This window comes from Acartia tonsa, chromosome 2 (genome assembly GCF_053477335.1).
Source record: "Acartia tonsa isolate MP-2025a chromosome 2, ASM5347733v1, whole genome shotgun sequence".
In the NCBI taxonomy this organism is placed as follows: Eukaryota; Metazoa; Arthropoda; class Copepoda; order Calanoida; family Acartiidae; genus Acartia; species Acartia tonsa.
This window is the reverse complement of record NC_137261.1, coordinates 26,919,094-26,941,078: the sequence shown is the minus strand read 5'-3', so window position 1 is coordinate 26,941,078 and position 21,985 is coordinate 26,919,094. Positions and strand designations below refer to the sequence as shown.

Here is a 21,985-nt window from a genome sequence, read left to right as displayed (position 1 = left end):
TTCTAAATCGTATCTATCTACTACAGAAACATCATGCAAGATTTTAAATCGATAGGGCAATTCTAACATGCCTATATTTACTGACGGACGGAACGACCCTAATTATAGAAAAGCTTCGCTTTAAAAAAGATTATTATTACTTTTATTATGCACCATACAAATGACCGTCGTGTTGTGTTATGACAAATAGAATAGAGAGAGGCGAGAATAAAGATGGGGAATTATACATCATCACCCTCTCTCCATCTCCCTCCCTCCCCCATCTCTCTCTCTCTCTCTCACGCTGATTTCTCCCTGTATTATCTATGCGAACACCTCTGTTATAAAAACCTCCCGAAACTATTTCTGAATTGAACAGTGTAGTAGTAAACACAACAAGACAGAGAAAAGCGGAGACCAATATTTTCACCACCTTAGTTTCTATCTAAACCTTACACTGAACACAAGGACAACCAGGTTGCACAGTGGGTTGTCTGTGTGGTGTCAGAGAGAGTCAGTGCCAAAAATTAGAAAATGAATGTTGATTGTGGTTCTGTTTTGAAATGGAACAGAATATGATTAATTTAATCAACTATCTTGGAATATTCTTCTGGGTGAGTTAAATTTAAAACAAATTTAATAGAATAAAATGGTTTCGGATATTTTTAAACAAAAATTCTAAACCTTTTCCAGGTATTATTTTTGTTAAATTTAAAACATTAAGATATTTATCTATAAATATATTTATAAAAAAAAAGTTATCTGACTTTTTGTCCATAAAAGATAAAGGCATTACTAAAAAAAATCTGGAAAATGTTTCATAACGAATTAAATATTATTAAAACAAATATTCTCAATATCTAATAATTATAAATATATAGCAGAATACCCCAAAAAAAAAGAAAGAAAAAACATTATATTTTTATTCTTTATGTCTAATTGTGTAAAGAAATGTAATTTAGTAATTTTCTGTATTAACATTAATTGCTGATCTTAGTGGTCTGATGAAGCAATTTTTCTTTATAATATAATTATTTAGTGAGATTATGATATAAGGCGGAAAAATGTACATATACTTCTGAAAATATTTGTGATAAAATCATGATTTTATTCTAAAAATCATTGTAGCCAATAATTATGAATAAACTATAGGTTTTCTCCAGGGCTCGGCAGCCGAGCGTAATCCGCGTTTAAGCCTTTTATAATTTTGAAAATCAGCTGAAAACAATTTTCAAATCATCCAAACGGGTTTATATTTAAGGCTTAGTAGCGGCTGACGAGCGGCTGTCAAGTCCTGATTTTCTCAGCGATGTCGATCCGCTTCTCTTCCGGTTCCGGCTCCAAATCACTGGTCACCTGACCCTTCAATTAAAGCTTTTTAATATATTTTTCTTAAAATTGAATAAATCTTAATTTTACTCCTATTAATTAAACAAGAAGTGATAAATCATCCTGTAATAAAAGCCGAATTTAATTTTTATCCTAAAATTAAAACTGATTATAACAAAAATTCAAAAAACTCCAGATACTTTTCACACAAATAAATTTAAATATTCAAGAAAATGCCTCGATAAATGGTTTTGGTTATCTTGTTTTGGACTTGACTGAGTTCTTCTTTTGAGGAAATCTTTACACAGGTGCCAGGATGGTTAACGCTATTTTATTTTTCGAATTTTAATATTAGGCTAAAATCGAATGCTTGCTTATTAGGTATACATTTTTGAAAAGTTAGCATACTCAATTTGTGAAATTTTTATGAATTATCTTTTAATTCTTTTATTAAAAAGAAATAGAGCCTTTAGGTTAAGAAACGATTTAAATATGCAATTGTTTTGCAAAGAATAAGAATTTTTGTGCATGCCATTTTGTTAACTTTAATGTGTGGTGACACATATCTGTATGAGGGTTTACAAACTTTAACAAAAAGTTCTTATCTACAAGATAAAAATCAACTTTACCTTTTCATGTATGTAACTAAACTTTTCCTTCATATTTTGAACAATTTTAAATATTATTTTTATTTCTTGGAATATTCTAATAGTATTTTTTCGTTTAGATAAAAAATGCATTTTTCTAAAAGTTGTGTTAAAAAACCACTGCAATCCTTTTCCTTTGTGTCATCCTTGTTTAAGAAGATCCCGGGCAATTAAAAGTCAATATCTAAAATTTCAGACGGGAAAAGTAAAAATATTTCTTTTGAAACTCAAGATTTGTCATCTCTCAAGTTTTAGAAAGAAGGTTCAATTAAAAATTATCTTTTTCAACAATTTTCATTTTGAAGCGTTTTAGCAGAAAATTTGTTAAAGTTTGTAACAAAATTAAATTCAAATATGGCGCCCCATGTCTTTCCCCTTGAAATTTTTAAATTAATCATATTTTAACTTTTCTCCTTTTTTAAACTCTTTAATTATGTATATTAAATTTCTATATAAATATTTGCATATAAATTTTAAAAAACAAGGATGACAACATCTGTAAAAGCGAAGCTCTGAAACAGTAGGACAAACAACATTAACACTTGTAGAGTGTCAGAACTAAATAATCAGAACATAAATTAATAAAAGTTAAAAGAAATTGTAAGTAAATTTGTTGAAAAACTGAATAAATACAAGATAATGGTTAAGGACTTACTTACATTTATAGGACTTGATTATAGAGATGCTTCTATTATAACATTGTGCTTTGTTGTCCTGGGAATCAGTATTCCAAAAAGCAGGTCAATAGGATAATCATATCATATTAAAACTTGTTGTTAAAAATACTTAAAAATTATCATATTTAAAATGGACGTACGGACATTCTGGTAATGATTACAGAGTTGCTACGCTTTCTAAATCGCACCTAATTACTATAGGAATAACCATGCAAAAAACATGCCTAAATTAACAAAAAAAAAAGCTATCCGTTCCGGACGGACGTTCGGACGGATGTAAGGACCAACCCAAATTATAGAAAAGCTTTGCTTTAAAAAATATAATGCAATTTAAAAGTATCCTAAATAATCATGTAAATTAGATCGGAAACCTTCGTAAACAAGGATGATAACATCGATAAGTATCCAGTCACAAAAAAATCATGGGTGTTATATATCAGTTGCTCAGTGGTCATAAAAAAGAGAGATAAGGATTAATATTAAATTTAAATAAATATTTATGTTTTTGTAGCATACCCGACTGAAAAAGTAAGTTGTATACTGGATGCCCAATCTCATTGGTGAAGAATATTTTGACAAAAAATCTTAAATATGTAGCAGGCTAGAAAATCAATCTTCGGACGAACGGACACATAATGTGAATTATAGATTAGCAGCTTTGCTACTAATGATCGGAGTTAGACTTTAAACCTGTATTGGTTTAACATTTAAAACATTTTTGTGCTGTTTAAATTTATCAAAATATAATTAAAGATGTCTAGCCTACTTTAGTTTTTTAGGACTTTTAGTAGCGAAGCTACTCTGTATCCATCTTTGATGATCCGTCCGTCTGTCTTTCTTTTTCTCATATGATTATTTACTGGATTTTCTCGTTTAATGAGTATCTACTCTATAAGTCAATTTGTCCGCCATATTGACCGTCTAGGACTAAAAAGCCTTCAGGATGAAATAAAATCTTCCGTCTTTCTTGATATAAAATAAGTATTTAATCCCGTGCTTCGCTTTTTATAGATGTTATCCTACTTGTTTTCTGGCTTCATCATTAATTTGAATAAGAAAATATCAACACAATGCCATTTTAGGTTTGTGATAAGACAATTGGCGTTAAATGAATCTACTTACCCAATGATAATAAACAAAATTTCTCCTTCTTTAGTTACAGTTATTGGTTGAAAAATAAGGGCAATACAATTAAAACCAATAAAAGTACACAAAGTTTTTGAGACAACAAATAAGAAAATGTGATTGTTTAACTTTGGGCACCAGTCCAATGTTCTTTCCCTCCCTGGTAGAACCAGGCATAATTTCTTGACAGCTTGAGTAAAGTGACATAGTTTTGGTGTTTAATCCAATCCGCAAAAATTTATGCAATTAATTTTTACAATATTAAAAAAAAAACTTGAAAAAGGATTTGGTCACTGATATCAGAACAGTAAATTTATTAAACAGCATGAAACTAAGTGGTGAATTAGCTTAAATTTCTGCAATTGTAACGTTTTTAAATTTAAATAAACAAGGATGACAACATCCATTAAACGGCTAAGCTCTGAAACGGTTGGACAAACGAACATTACCAGAATATAAATATTTACAAGTCGAAACAAAATTGTAAGTAAACCTTTTGAAAAACTGATTAAATACAGGATCCAAAAATCCTATCAATCTGAATCGGATAATAATACTATATAAAGATTTGTTGTTAAAAAGTTAAAAATCGACATGTTTAAAATGGACGTATGGACATTCTTGTAACGATTAGAGAGTTGCTACGTTTTCTAAATCGTACCTTACTACTACAGGAATCACTATGAAAAGTTTAAAATCGATAGGACGACTCTGACAAGGCTAAATTAAGGAAAAAAGCAATCCGACCCGGAAAAACGGACCGACCCTAATTATGAATAACCAGATTTGAAGGAACACCACACATTTTTTCACCTGACATTTGTACATAGAGATGGATTAAGTGCCTAAACAACATAAATTGCAATTCCTCTTTTCACCTTTTCCTTATTTTTCTCTTCCTTTTTCTACAATTTTTACATGAATTATTTATTTTTGCTTTTAGATTTACTTTTGCTTTTAGCCCTAATGCAAATCAAAAAACTTTCTATAATAGGTCAGATAGGGAGGGGACATTGGGCTGTTTATTACGCTAGTCCCAAATCATATAATAATGTTTTGTTATTGTATTTTGATGGGTTGAGTATCCAACCGTTTCAGCCTCTAATTGTAATATACAGAAGGGATAACTTTGTGTATCATCATTATGAATGTAAATTGTACATCAATTTAACGGCTATTGTCTTATCTCTTTAGATCCATCATAATAGATAGATCTAAGATATTCTGATAAGAACAATAACCAAGTGTCTGTAATAAATATATTGGGAAGTTTTTTTGGGTTAGTTTTATTTTTTAACATTTTTCATCTAAAAAATAATTTTAATAAAAATCTTTATTTGATATTTTATTACATAATTGATTTTTCCATGATTTAAATAACAAATATTTTGATTACTTTGTATTAATATATTAGTAATTTTCCACTTCTAATTTAATTTATTTCTATTTCCATACATACATTCATTAAGGGGGAGGTCATTTTCTAGTAAATTCCGTAAAGGTGTGTAAAGGTGTGTGTGTTATAAGGCCTAAAAATAGTAGTAGAACGATAAGGTGCTCTCTATTGTTCTATTCAATAGGGAATACAAATATATAGAGCACCTTATCGTTCTACTACTATTTTTAGGCCTTATAACACACACACCTTTACGGAATTTACTAGAAAATGACCTCCCCCTTTTATGTTATTTTCTCTTTTCAAGGTTTTCATGATTGATGTAAAATGAGGTATTGGCAGGGATCTTAAGGGATAAGACAATTGATGATAAATTGATGTTATTACCCTATTATGGTAAACTAAATTACTCTTTCTAAAGATTTAAATTATTGACTGAAAAGTTTGGACACTACTAGCAGAAATCAACCAACCAAAATTCAATTAAAATCTAAAGATTTTAAGCCAACAAAAAAGATTATATAACTTTTGGTGCCAGTGTAATTTACAGTCCAATGTCCCCTCCCTTCCTCCCTGGGTATTGGCCATTAAAGCTTTTACAGGTTCCACACAAAACATACAAATTATACTACCACAACAAATAAAGGAACAAGTAAAAATCTCTAATATGATTATTTTGTTGTATAAAATTGGTATGATTAATGTACTTATTTACAAAGGTTTCGTGATTTGCTATGTTGTATCGCTTAAAATATCCTTTTTTCGTGACATATGCTTTATAAATCACTATGAATTATTTATTTACTAGCAGCTACGCCCCTAGAGGCCTCAAGAGACACGTAAAATTGTTTCTTTCAATTTTTTTTTAAATAAGCTATTTACCAAAAATATTTTTTTCTCCGCTGGTAGCAAAAATTTCCGCAGGGCGGCGTTTTTTTTATTTTTCTATATTTTTTGCGATTTCTCTTGGTAGGGTGGTGTTACCTTCCCAAAAATAGCTTTAAACCTTCCCAGGACCTCTGAGAAGCTACTCTGTAAAGGAAAGCCATATCGGTTCAGCAGTTAGCGAGATCCTTTGGTACAAACAGAAACACAGACAATCAAACAAACATCCTGTTACTTTATTATAAGGATTTACTGATTCTTTGCTTTGATTTACACACTTACCAACCAGGGAGGGAGGGGGGCTGTTTGTTTACACTAGTTTCCAAAGTGTTATAATATCCCTTTCATGTTAGTTGGCTTAACATCTTTGGGGACTTGTATTGAATTTTGATTAGTTCATTAAGTTGAGTGGTCAAACATCTCAACCCCTAATTTTAATATAAGGAAGGGGTAATTTTATGTATCATCATAAGGGATTTATTGACCATTGTCTTATACCTGCTTACCAACACAGAAATAAACCCACAGATCAACCACATTCACACAAACGTGCACAAACATTATGTGTGCACACACTTGTGTGTAAATGTACACACAATTGTACACAAACCGTATAATAAGACCCAGGTTTACACAACAACTAGATTGCAATTACACTATACTAGCTTAACAACACGATTACACAAGTTTAATAACAACACATCATTTCTTTATTTGTTTCACATCTGAAAACCAAGATCAATTGAAAATTTTAGTAACAGACTGAAATTATTATAAAGAAGTCTTACTCTTGATAGAAAAAAATTTTTAGTTCAAACCTTTTTTGGACAACCAACCCCCACACTATTGTACTTTACATATTTCTAGCACCTGTGGGGTCTAATCCTTCGGGTTCCTATCCATACGGGGCTCTTCTAACCTTTACTTAACCCAACCTGACTAAAATAAGCATAAAAAATACTTAAAAATTCTTTAGTGGTACATATGTGATAAGAGAGAAACTACCAAATATTTATGTTTTTGTTGGTTGAATAAGCTCGACCAATTAGTACATAGACTACTCTTTGTATTATACCAGGGATATAAGGGATAAGACAATGGATGATAAAATTATGTAAATAAATAAATTAATACTTCTGTAGACAGATTAATTGGTTGAAAAATTAAGACACTTCTATTTTAAACCAATTATTTAAGATTTTTATATAAGCATCTCAAGCTTTTGGTTTTAGGCAGGGGTAGCTATTGTAACAATCAATTTTACAAAAAAAAATCACGAAACCTTTTAGAGTATTTGGAAGTATATTTTGTTTTCTCATGTAAATGAAGGGGGGTGAGTAAGAAGGGGAGGAAAAGAAGAAGGGGATTTTCCTCTATAATTGTTTGTCAGAATATCATTCCCTTGTCCCTGGGTTTTAGGAATGAGAGAACATGTTAAAAACTTTGGGTACCAGTATAATTTACAATCCAATGTTCCCTCCCTCCCTGGTGCTATTGAGACTATTACACTGAGACTGCATGGGTGGATATTTGGTTCTTTGCATACACAATAATTATATTTTCTGTATTATTAGAGTGATTAAAAAAAAATTTTATTGTTGATTTATCCTACATAACATTAAAAAAATCTACGGATAAGAACAGTTTGTAATTTGTGAAATATCAGCTCTTAGAGAATTCAACTAAAAACAATTTCAAGCTAATATCTGAATAATTATTTTCTGCATCGTATTACAGACAGCTTTCCGGAGACATTAAAATGAAAAATTGTAAGATTAAAACCAGCATTTTTAGCCCCGAGGAGCCAATGGCCCTGCTAACAAAACTGGTATTTTTTATTAGTAGTAGTTGTCTAATTTACGATAAGATACTTGATTTTTCAGTTCGGAACCGGTTCTTAGAGAGAGATATTAATCGATTTCAAGACCATACTGAAAAATTTTTTGGTAGGCTACAGTTGAAGGAAGGTTAGAACTTACCTGGATTTAAAATCTTAGGACAATTCAATAAACAAAAAGATAGACTTTTAACAAAAATAAAAAGTCGTTTTCCCCGCGTATTGCTTCTGACAAAAAAAAACTATTTGTTTGATAAAAAGATAATGTTAGATTAAATTGAGTGAAGTTTCTGGGAGCCCCGCAGACATTGTATCTAGTAGAGTCAGGGCTAGAAATAAAATGAAGGTTGTTGAGCACTCTATAAATCTCTATTTTATGTATGTATGGTTTATAAACAAATTGTCTGCTTTGTGCTTTGTATCTTGATATTGTGTGGCCATAACAAAGTATCCAGTATCGCTTCAAAACCAATTAATATCCGGTGGATTAGAACCGGTTTTAAGCCATACTTGTACATCTTTATATCCGCGGAAAGCTGTTTGTAATACGAGGCATAGGTAACTATTCTTATTGTTTGCACATATTTAGAACAATGTAAAAATACAAGAATGCCATTGAAAAGAAAAAGAAAATTAATCTTTTAATTTGTTGACTTACAAACTTTGAGTACTGCTATTAAATTTTGAGTGGTGTTAACACTCAAGATCCTGGAAACATCAAAGATTTTTTTTCTGAAGACGAAGAAAGTCTCTCAATAAAAAGTCTGACGTAATAAAAATGAGGGATGAGGAGAGGAGGAGTGGGAAAAAAACCCTAAAAAAGAGATGGATAATCCCTCATTTTTATGACGTCACATGCTGATTTTTTAAGAGACTTTCTACGTCTTCTTTTTTCTTGGAAAAAGAATTACTTGACAGACTTTAGTGAAAGATTTTAACATGGACTTTAATATTCTTGGGAAAACATTATAGCTTGTATTATTTTTACAATAGATCTAAACAGTCAAGCCTATAATATGAAAAAGTTTCTTGTCTGTAGCTAAATATCTCGGGAACTGCAGGACCGAATTGATTGTTCTTTCCAGGGAAGCTTTAAAAATGTCTTTAGGTGGGTTCTTCTTCTTCTAGGGCGTTCTGTACCGATAGTACACTGCCTACTGCTCGTGCGTTTGCACTAACAGTGTCTGGCCTACATGTTTTTAAGGAGAGAGAGAACTCGGCTACTGATCTCCCCCTCCGTTGCCAAAAAAGACGGCTGCAGGTTCCAGGTTGCCCAGTACATTACAGTTTTGTCTCCTCTGGCCTCCTGGTCGTTTAGCCATCCGGATGGATGTTCCCGCTTGGACCACGTGGAGGTCCGACCATACCCCAAGCTTAGGTGGGTTTATGCCATTTTCCTTACCTTCATCCCCCTCCCCTAGAGGCCAGGGCAAAGCAACTTGTTTATTAATACACGATTCATTCGATCCAATAAAACGAGCAGTGAAAATTTTCAACGACCCAAGCAAAGCTTTATCATAAGTTCAATTAAACTATTCAAAGCAAACTTGAAAGAAATTTTTCCATGAAATAATTTACCCTGGCACAGCTTTATCCTTTGAAATATGACTATTTATAGCTGACTCATTGTGTGAATGAAATTAAAGAGTTATTGATTTTTCGTACCAAAATCTGTACAATTTCTAACCAATAGTTTGACCGGATTGTTTGTCTACTGTTCTCCTATTGGTTGATTTAGTTAAATTATTACTTTTGCAAAATATTATGAACTTTAGATAATTATGAAATGGCCGTGCTTTAAAAGATATTTTAGTTATGGTTGGTCCGTCCATAACTGTTAGCTCTATTAGTTAATTTATACATGTTAGAATTGTCTTATCAATTTCAAACTTTGCATGATGATTCATATAACATTTATATTTTGCAACAACTAAGTTTAGACTTACAAATTAATGTTCGTTCTTATAACATTCTACAAGAGTTATTGTTCGTTCGTCCTTCCTTCTGATTTTAGAGCTTCATTTTTATGGAAGTTGTCATCCTTGTTTTTCTTATTTTATAAATCTTAGTGTGGGTCAGGAAAATGGGGAAGGTAAATTCAAAATTCTTTGTTTAATTTCAATGATTTTTTTCCTTTAGTCTTATTTATCTTTAACTTAAAGTTTCAGGCTATTGGTTTTGCAAAAGTTTTTTTTCATGAGGAGGATATATTAATTTATCATCTTTTGACCTATACCTGAATTTCTGGGATTGGAAGCTTTGGTTGTATCCTTCGTGATCATGTTTCCAGAATAAATAAGCTGGCACATTAGCTTGGCAAACATGGTACACATCTTACAAGTACATGTGGTCATAAATACAGCAAGGATAACAACATCCATGACATAAAGCTCTAGATAGAAGGAAGGACATACGAACAATGCTCTTGTCAGAACTTAATAAGCAGAACATATTTTGCACGTTTAAACAAAATTGTACATAAATTTGTTACAAAATTGCGTAGGTACAGTATACAGAAAAAAGACATTATTTGGATTTAATTATAGAGATGCCTTATATTGTACCTTGTTGTCAGAGAATCATTATTACAAAAATCAGATGAATAAAATAACGATAACATATTAAAATTTATTGTCAATAAAGTTTAAAAAAATCAGCATGATTACGGACTTTATGGTAACGACTGTAGAAATGCTACGCTTCCTAAAAAATAAAATAGCCTCAAAACATACCGGGACCAATGTGAAGCTTCCCTTAAATGGAGAACTCAATCGGTTTAGTAGTTATCAAAATCTAAAGCTACAGACAAAAAAAACTTACTACTTCAACTATTAGGAAACAACTGAAACGCAAAAGGTTTATTGTTAGTTTTTAAAAGGTTATAGAAAAATGAAATGCATTTTATATTTTTAGTAGTATATTCACATATATATATATATATTATAATCCGTGGGCAAGTTCTAATTTTCTGTAATCCTTCTGTTAGACGCCACAGAGAGAGAGAGGGGGGACAATGGGCTGTTTATTACACAAGTCCCCAAAATTTTACAACACGTTTTCTTATTCGTTGGCTTAACAACTTTGGGGACTTTTAATGAATTCTGATTGGTTGGTTTATTAAATTCAGTTTACATACGTTTAAACCACTAATTGCAATCTATAGAAGGGGTAATTTTGTGTTATAACATTGGGGATTTACATCACTAAGTCGGCCATTGTCTTATGCCTTTAGATTCCTGGTTGGACTCTCTATTCTTCCTTCCATTTTTTGTTTACCATAACCTAGGCATCTTTTCCTAGGCACAACAAACAATGGTCTAAAAAGTTTGCATCAAAATACAGAGGAATAATAATTTTATTTCCAGTATGGTTTTGAAATCGATTAATATACGCTGGATTAGAACCGGTTCTTAACCACACTAAAAAATCATGTTATATCACCGAATAATAAAATGAAAATCATAAAATTAAAACCAGGTTTGGTAATTCTATATCTTTTTTTTATTATCAGAGGAAGGATGTCTATAATATGATGCGAAAGATAACTATAATTGATTTAATTTTCTTCATAAGTCGTTAAAAAACAGTTTTTGTTATGAAGCCACAGTTGTCCGTCAATTTGTTTAACATTAAAATTTAGTCTAAAACAATTTAGCACACTGCATTGTACAGTTTTATCTTTGTATTGGGGATTTTGTTTTAATTCTTTACCAGGCTTTTCCAATTTAATTCTAAGAGGGGTGTTGACACCATCTACATCCTAATTTTGCACGCTTATTTTTTTAACTTTAATATTCTATAAATATGGAATAAAGTTTAATTAAATATGCAGGAATATATTTTGAAGTAGGAGGACAATGTTTTTTTTATAACAATAGTCCCAAAAGTATTATAATAACGTTTTCCTATTCTTTGGCATAAGTTGAGTATTAAAACGTTTCTACCACTAACTGTAATCTACAGAAGCGTTAATCTTGTGTATATATTGAACACACATCAATTTATTGGCCATTGTCTTATCCTTTAGATCCATCTTTAAACACAAAAAGATTCATACTGCCACCTGGAGATCACCAGATCAAAGAGCCTTTAACCAGATAGACCACATATGTATATCTAGACGCTTTAAAGGTTCTCTCCTTGATGTCAGGGTTGAAAGAGGACCTGATGTTAATTCAGACCATTATCTTCTATCTTCTAAAGTTAGGCTTAGATTTAAAAAGCAGGACACAAAGCCTAACCCCAGGAAGAAATATAATTTAACAATGCTCCAAAACTCTGAAAAGTTGCAAGAGTTTAAGCTCACTCTAAAGAATAGATTTGAGTTGCTGACTCTTCAAGAGGAAGATGGAGTGGAAGATATTTGGCAAGGTATCAAAAAAGTTTATAATGATACCAGCCAAGAAAAATTAGGTTTCAAAAAGGCTAACCAAAAGCCGTGGATCACTCAAAGATCCATTGATCTCATGGATCAAAGAAGAGAGGTAAGACAAAAGACACTCTCTAGAAACTATCCAGAAGATAAAGACCTGTATAAGAGGCTCAGCAGGGAAATCCAAAAAAGTGTCAGAATTGACAAAAAAGAACAATTGGAAAACCTTGCCTTGCAAGCAGAAAATGCTGCTAATCAAAATAGAATGAAAGATGTCTATGAGATTACTAAGAGCATTGCAGGCAAAGTACACAAATCAGGATCGCACATCAGGGACAAGGATGGTTCACTCCTTAAAACTGATGAGGATATTCTAAATAGATGGGCAGAACATTTCACTGAACTGCTGAATCTTCCAGTTCCAGAGGAAGAAACTGAGATTCCACCCTCAGATGCACTTGACATTGACTGTCGAGCGCCAAATCTATTGGAAATCAAAGAGGCCATTAAAAGTTTGAAAAATAACAAGGCCGCAGGACCTGATAAAATCCCAGCTGAGGTCATGAAAGCAGACCTAGACACATCTGCTGAGGCATTCCTACCTTTGATCACTAAGATATGGAATGATAAGTTATGCCCAGAGGACTGGAAAAATGGACATATCTCAATACTGGCCAAAAAAGGAGACTTGACCTAATGTGGAAACTACAGAGGGATAATGCTTCTCTCAGTACCTGGCCGTATCCTTAGTAAGATTCTTCTTAATAGAATAAAGAAGAAGGTTAATGAAAAGCTAAGACCTAATCAGGCTGGATTTAGACCAAACCGTTCCACTATTGATCAGATAACCTCTCTAAGAATCATCATAGAGCAATCCAAGGAATGGAACTCTGAGCTTTTTGTAAACTTTATTGACTACAAAAAAGCATTTGATTCTTTAGACAGGAAATCACTCTGGAAAATCTGCCGACACTTTGGCATTCCAGAAAAGATAATCAATATCATTAAAGCTATCTATCATAAAGGAGGTGGAAATGTTATGTATAAAGGTAAACTATCAACCTTTTTTGAGATTGTAACAGGTGTCAGACAAGGATGCCTTCTCTCTCCCTTCCTTTTCCTCCTTGCCATTGACTGGATCATGAAGAACTGTGAAAGCAATGATGGCATTCGCTGGCAGTTATTTGGCAATCCCAAATATTTGGGACATCTGGACTTTGCTGATGATATTGCTTTGTTAACAAGCAATAGAAGTCAAATGCAAAGAAGGACTAACATGATAGCTGAAACTTCCAAGAAAGTTGGACTTGAAATAAATGTTCCAAAAACTAAAATACTCAGATTAAATGCAAACTCCCAAGAACCAATAACTATTGGAAACCAAATTCTTGAGGATGTTAACTGCTTTGAGTATCTTGGAAGTAAAACTGATGAAGCTGGAGGCACTTTGACAGATGTTAAAGCTAGAATTAACAAATCTAGAACAGCCTTTGCCAGCTTGAACAAAATTTGGAATTCCAACAACATCTTCATAAAGACCAAGTTAAGACTTTTCAAGTCAAATGTTCTGTCTGTTTTGCTGTATGGGGCCGAAACTTGGTTCCTAAACACAGCAGTGGTCTCCAAGCTTCAGACATATGTCAACAAATGTCTTAGGAGAATCCACAAGATCTTTTGGCCAAACAAGATCACAAATGCTGAGCTTTTAGAGCGCAGTGATATGTCAGACATCAAACTGACAATAAAACAGAGAAAATGGAGATGGTTGGGGCACACTCTAAGGAAAGGGCATGATGATTTAACCTATCAAGCCTTGACTTGAGACCCCTTCACAGGAAAAAGGAAACCAGGTAGACCAATAACAACCTGGAGGAGGGAATTCCTTGAAGAACTGAGTAAAAAGAATTTTTCATCTTTCAGTGAAGCCTCTACTGAGGCCCAATTCAAAGATAAATGGAGAACCATTGTGCGTGGCCTATGCTCTGAAAAGAAGAGATAAATGGCGATGATGATGATATTTTGAAGTAGGAGGACAATGGTTTTTTTATAACAATAGTCCCAAAAGTATTATAATAACGTTTTCCTATTCTTTGGCATAAGTTGAGTATTAAAACGTTTCTACCACTAACTGTAATCTACAGAAGCGTTAATCTTGTGTATATATTGAACACACATCAATTTATCGGCCATTGTCTTATCCTTTAGATCCCTGTGTTTTGAGAGTGTGCTAATGTATAGGTAGGAAGTTGAATGATAAAAACTTTATTCGTTGGCATAAGTTGAGTGTTCAAACGTTTCTACCACTAATTGTAATCTACAGAAGCATTAATTTTGTGCATACATTGGAGATTCACATCAATTCAGCGATTATTTTATCCTTTAGATCCATGTGTTTTGTGTTAATGTAAAGGTAGGAAGTTGAATGATAAGTATTTGTTAGATTTCAAGGGCTTACCTCAATATTCAATCCAAACATTCTTACAATTATTTCAATACCTAGGCACAAATTACAATTGATCATATATTTTTTTGTAATTTTGGGTAACATAAATGCAGGAATAAGGAAAACCCAACAAGAGAAATAAATCTAAAATGATATTTTGGGGACAGATAAACAGGTCGTAAATTCTACTAAGTGTTGCCCTCCAACGACAGCTGAATCACGTATAGATTTCATGATTTTTTTTCTTATCAATTTCGTTGTTGGTATTAGCTGACATATTTAATGGCTTGTCCGTCCTAATAGATTTTGAATAAAGCTGTCAGTTTACCGGAAACAAAAACCTAAACTGTAACTTTTTGTGGCGAAGCTACTACATAAGTTTTTGTTTCTGTCAGTCCTTATGTCTGCAATAAACTTGTGAGATTATTTCTTATTTTTCTACCTTCTGATAATATAGCAATTCTAAACAAAAAAAAACACAATTAGACATAAATTTAAAAATGTCCTAATAAATACCCCAAAAGATATATTTAATTTTGGATTAATACAAAAAGCTTCGATGCCCTAAGACGCAATCGTTCTTGTTCTTTATTTGTTTCTTTATTATAGTGCACTATTTCAATTTTGTATTCTTAATGTTTTCTTAATGTTTTTTTAATTATTTTTAGTCCCTCGCCTAAACCAATGTGAAGAATATATAGTATATACTTCTTCATTCCACATTTGATATGAGGAAAAGGAACTCGGAACAGGCAAATCCAAAAGCAGAATCTTGTATTGTAAAGTTGGGCCACTCAAAAAGCACCCCTTCTCCTTTTTTGTAGGGAATTTTGTGATTTTTAAACGTGCTGAAAAAAGGAACAGACAAGGGCAAATGATTTTTGTGATCTCCCAAAAATATTAGATTATTATACCTAACAAAATCAGTCCTTACTCATATTAATCTATTCAGTTATAACCAAAATTAGAAGCGGGACAAAGTGTCTCAAAAATCAGCCATGTGACGTCAGAAAAATGATTGCTTATCCATTTCTTTTTGGGGGGTTTTCATTCCCACTTCTCCTCTCATCTTCCTCATTTTTATGACGTCACATGGCTGACACTTTGTCCTGCTACCAAAATTATAACAAAAATATTCCTTTAGTAAGGCTACTGTTTCATTTAGTCGATAATGAGATTTTGCCAATCCAAGCAAACAGCAACTATAATTCCTAAAGTTATATATATATATTGCATAACAGCTCAGTCATAGACTAGATTATGTCATAGATAATGATGTGACTAGATGTTTTTTATAACTTTAGAAACTTTGCAAACTAGAAATACAGCAAAATGATTCTTTTACACAAATAAATAATTTTACATTTAAACCTAACCATACATTTTAGAGCTTAAAGATAAAAGGTTTCAAACATCAAATCTACAATGCATAAATTATGGGAACGTTTGGATAGTTATATCACATGAAAAATTGTTGTCAAAAAAGTAAAACAGCAAGATTAAATGGCAGTCAGGACTTTCTGGTAACAATTACAGAGTTGCTACGCTTTCTAAATTGTACCAAACTGTTATAGGAATCATCATGCAAAATTTGAAATCGAAAGAAAACTTTTAACATGTCTAAATTAAAGAAAAGCGCTAACAGTTACGGACATACGGACTGGCTCTAATTATAGAAAAGCTTTCCTTCAAAATGTGCTATACTAGAAGACCATAACGGCATTGGTTTATCACTAGTTTTAAACCCTCTAAAAAATTTCGCATAAATAATAGAATTAATTTATAAAAATAATATCAAAAAAGATAAAATAACAATGTTTTGTTTTTTATCTTTTTCAGTTAGACCCGAGTAATATAAAAAAGGATTACAATAGAAGCAAGATCTATTGTTAAAAGTTTACCTTTCCATTGAGCATATTGTCATTTTTACAATAGTTTTATAATAGAGTTATTACCCTAGATTATCAGTAAGGCACATAAGCCGTCAAAATAAACAGGAACGCGTAACTGACTTATCAAATAATACGGAAGGCGAAATTTTTGGACGATTTAATTTCTCCAAGAAATTCAACTATTTATAGCTATCTTATTATATGGATAAAATGTACGAAGATGTGTACCAATAATATGGAGAGATTCTTCCTTCACTGCTTTCCTATTGGTCAAATTGTTGGATTGGAGATCTAGAGTTACTATATTTATTAGTTTTTGACCTTGTTATAAATTCTTTTATTCTTTTATTTTTTAGTTTATAATTGTAATTTTTGAAAATAAAATGTAATTTTGATTTAGTGAATATAAAAGTCTGGCTGCACAATAAATGTATTAAGTATAGATGTATAACCCTAACAACTACCTGGACCTTTGGGACCTTTTCGTCTGCTAGCAAATTGCTTTCTGCTCTTTTGTAGTGACTTGGCTGTGTTAATATTTCCCATGCTATTGGCTGATATTCAAAGACCCAATTGAAAGTCGGCTTAGGGTCTACTGGGTAGGGACATATAGTTATATAACCCCTTCCCCTCTATTGTTTTACTTTAATAGCTGCACATCATTAAAACTTAACAATTTAGTGAAATACTTTTACTAAAGCGCCACTTAAGAGAACACGCATGAAAAATCGTTTTCCCTCTTGTTTACATTGCGATTTACATGCCAGGGATATAAAGGGATAAGACAATGTACTCCAATTACGTTTAACAAGAATTGACCCTACTGTAGATTAAAATAAGTGAAAATACATAGGAACTATTTATCTATAATACAAAGTAGAACGATGTCTATCTGTTTGTTTGTAGCGAAGGATCTCGCTAACCGCTTAACTGATCGGGTTCTCCTTTACAGGGTAGCTTCTCATAGGTCCCGGGAAGGTTTATAATTATTTTCTTGGGGGATGGGACATCCCTAACCCGCCCCCCCCCCAAAAAAAAAAAAATTTTAAACTAAAATTAAAATAGTGGGGTCGACTACCCCCCTCCCTGTGTGTGTGTGTGTGTGTGTGAGTGTTGGAAGATTTTGGCTTCAAAATGAATTTCTCATCTTATATGTTCCTATTAATTGCAGAGGAGAAAATCATTCTATATTAACAAACTAGCGGATTCGCCCCTAGCCTCTAGGGGCTTTGCCCAAGAGGTTTGATCAAACCAATTTTCCTTTAAATCTAAAATACGAAAAATTGGTTTGATCAAACCTCTTGGGCAAAGCCCCTAGAGGCTAGGGGCGAATCCGCTAGTTGGTTAATATAGAATGATTTTCTCCTCTGCAATTAATAGGAACATATAAGATGAGAAATTCATTTTGAAGCCAAAATCTTCCAACACTCACACACACACACACAAACACACATGTGAACTTGAGGTTCAAGTTTGTTCTACACATAGTTAGATATTTCATATGCCTTCAATCATCCTCAGGTGTGTAGTGATAGGTAAATGGAAAAGTTATTTATCGCATTTTATTATAGACAGCTTTCTGTGGATATAAAAATGAAAAAAATTACATGATTAAAACCATTATTGTTGGCACTGAGGAGTCGAAGGCCCTGGCTAACAATACTTAAACTAAGCCATTCTGGAAATATATTATTTTCTGCTGAAATAAATTAGGAAAACCTAGATTTAAAAAAAAAATAATCTAACAAGCCACTTACCTATCCCTGGATCTTTGAAAATTTGAAGCAACCATTCTCTTGAATTTCATTTTCTTAAGTTTCTTTATAATCAAATTTGCGATGGAAAATTTTTATTATTCGAATTACATATATGGAAAAACATAACTGACATAATTATGACACTCAAATAAAAGCTAACCTATTTTTTCTTTCATTTATTCACTTTTATAATAATGTAAATTAGACAACCTAAATTTAATTGTTTTACTTAAATGATATGATTCTTTCAATAAGAATAAACATAAATACTTTAAGAATTCTACATTGAAATATCAAATTATCAAATAATATATGAATAGAGGACATGTTTTTATGCATGGCCTATATTGTACTACATCGTGATAGGATTTATAGTGGTAGGTATACATAAAAAGTATTCTTGAGTGGAGTTACGTAGAGTGTCAGACGTCTTTCAGTTAAACTAAATCCATGCTACATAGGGTACTAAAGATTCAGCAAAATTAAAGGGGGTGTTCCAAGTTTTCACCGCCCTACACCCGTCTAAACCCCCATTTACAAGAGTGTACAGTACACTTACCTAATGACCACCCAAAAAGAGGTAACAAAAAATGGTCAAGGGATGCTTAAAAATTAGAATCATCAAGCAAAGTTGTACTTTATTTAAAAACATTTTGATTCCCTCTTAGCAGCCATCTATGTATATGATTATTCTGGGTTTTTTTAAACCATGGGCGAGATGACCTCCGAATTAGTTGCCGAATGTGTACGCAGTTTCCTGAGTGTTTCCCCATCCTAGCTCAATATTTACTACTAGCTAAAAAAGCTTCAAACTTTAAAAAAAAATATCAAAATTTGAAAAATTCAAATTTATAATGTATAAATCGTTTATACATTCAAATTTAGATTTTTGAGGGAAGTTTGAAGATTTTTAGCTAGTAGTAAATATTGAGCTAGGATGAGGAAACACTCAGGAAACTGCGTACACATTCGGCAACTAATTCGGAGGTCATCATGGGCGACCATTCACAGAGAAAATTTATTGTTTATGCACCACGTTAAATGCTAGCCGGGGGGTATGCTTAACCCCAACTGCCCCCCGGCTTAAACCCCTCGATGGCCCCTTTAATATTTAAAAAAGCGAATCTTTAACCATGTATATTGTATACCTAAGGAAAAGGCTTGTCAAAAGAAATTTAAAATTTATCAAATTGTCATGGAACAATTTTAAAGATATCGAAACTTGTTTATCCAAATGGGTTATACTTTTCAAGGAAGCTTTATAAATGTCTAGGGTTGGTTTTAGGCTTTTCGACACAACTTACCCCCCCCCCCCTAGATGTTAGGGGTGAAGCAACAAGTATAGTTTTTATATCGCATGATTTTTACTTTATTATTCGAAAAAATTGTCTTTAAAACGATAGGATGGTGATACCCTTACCCAAAATAGTTTTAAAATTTTCCGGGACCTATACGAACCTACATTTTAAAGGGAAACTAAATCGGTTCAGCTGTTCGCGAGATCCTTCGGTACAGATATACAGATAGATATCAAAAAGTTTTAAAAGTTACATTAAAGTTTATTTGAAATAAAATATGATAATTGAATTATTGGTAAACTCAACAAAACATTTCTTTGAAAATTTCTAACAAATATTATTACTCTTTTCCTAGAAATTTTAGTTGAATTAAAGGAAATGTTTAAGTAGTTTGATATTTTTGGAGCTATTGTGCTTTACAAGTCTTACGTGTCAGTTTGTTTGTAATACAATTATTGTGTGATTATAGAGTTCCCTTATCTCAATCTTGCTTTTGAAGTCAAGACATCCCCCTTTTATACATTTATCGTTCAACAATCTTACTTTTTTGTGTTGAAATGCAGGGAGGGAGGGGACATTGGGCTGTTTAATACATTAGTACCTAAAGTTTTATTATGATGTTTTCTTAATCGTTGGCTTATCAACTTCGGGGACTATTATTACATTTTGAATGGTTGATTCATTAAGCTAAGTGTCTAAACGATTCAACCAGTAATTGTAATCTACAGAAGGTGTAATTTTGTATATCATCATTTGGGATGTACATCAATTCATCGGCCATTGTCTTATCCCTTTTGATCCCTGGTTTAAATGCCTGTATAAATTATTTGTCAATGGGGTTTTGATATTATTGGACGTCATTGTTCTTGTTTTCAATTTCAAAATATTTATAATTTAAATTGTAAGTTGGTATTATCCATTTTAAACCTTTTCATCAAATTATCCTTTTATACAAAACTAGAGGCCTCTAGTGGCACTTTAAATGTTTGTCGTTTATTTCAAATTTTAAAATTTTTTGATTTTTTGTGATTTCTCTTGGGGGGTTGGTGGTACCCTCCCCCAACATATTTAAAAACCTTCCCGGGATCTATGAGAAGCTACCCTATTAAGGAGAACCCGATCGGTTTAGCGGTTAGCGAGATCCTTCGGTACAAACATACAGACAGACAAACAAAAAGACATCCTGTTACTATATTATAAGTAAGGTTGTATGTATGGTATGTCTTTTTGTCCGCAATAGACCAATAGAATATTTATTTTTACCTTGCACATATCATTTTCGGAAAGTATATACTTTCCGGAAGCCAATCTTTATGAGGAAGGTATTTTTAGAAAGGGGAAAATGTGTAGAAAACACCCATGTAAATTAGAAAATCCGCAGAAATCATTTTTAAAAGTTATTGGCAAACATTTGCAATGTTAATTTGCAAAATTAATTTTATGCCCTAAATGACATATTCTGAAATAAATCTTTTATGAAAGTTTATTATCTTTGAGTTTAGGACATGCTTAAGACGTAAAAAATATTTTCAGTGTTACTTTTTTCGCCCTACATGTGAAAAAAGGCATTTCTCACATTTTATTATAGAAAATTGCATATAAACAAAATAATTATTTTTTTCTACAGTCAACACAAAAATTGGCATAAAATCTTTCATTTTAAATGTAAAAGTCAGATAAAGAATCCTTTTTAGAGCAAATATAGTGCAAAAAGTAACCAAGACATTTTAGCAAAGTATGAATATCTAATGAAATAGATACTTTTAAATTTTGATATACATATCAGATAAAAATATATAAAAAAAGAGATCAAAAACTATTAAACAAGGTATATATTTTTTTCAATCTGTCACTGAATAAAGAGCACTTTTAGGTTTGATTTTAACCAATGCAGCACTTAAACACTTATTTTTCAAGGTAAATAAACAAAATAAATGCAATTATACAATTAAGTCAGTTTAATAATACAGTAAGCCTTTTTGTAGCAATTTTTTTTGTTGAAATTATTCTTTATTTCTATAATAAATTGTATTAAAATCTAATGATTTGAAAATTCGTAATTAAGAACTTAATTTTTACACTATTTTGACATATAAATTACAAAGAAAAAGATTAAATCCTTTAAGTTTGAATAATACTTTATATATTTACATAATAAAAACATTGAAATTGTTAAAGATTAAAAAAAAAGATAAAAATAAGTAATTTTTAAAATCATTTTGTGTCGTCTTCATAAACTATTTCCTCTTTTATATTTTAGTCTGGTAGAATTCATAATTATAAATAACCTTTCTTGAGCATATATATGTTTTATTGAAATTAATTATAAGAATGTAAAACATTTTTTG

The 21,985-nt window shown here is 31.8% G+C and overlaps 1 protein-coding gene across 1 annotated transcript in view; it reads left to right on the top strand.

Moving 5' to 3' along the window:
• The first annotated feature begins 362 nt into the window (after positions 1 to 362).
• The window catches only part of LOC145307965 (thrombospondin type-1 domain-containing protein 4-like), an 85,804-nt gene continuing 64,181 nt past the window's right edge, over positions 363 to 21,985 (top strand). Inside the window, exon 1 of the mRNA XM_080150238.1 lies at positions 363 to 593. Coding sequence (XP_080006364.1) covers positions 543 to 593 — 51 coding nt within the window. The 5' untranslated portion in view covers positions 363 to 542. The remainder of the gene's footprint in view (positions 594 to 21,985) is intronic.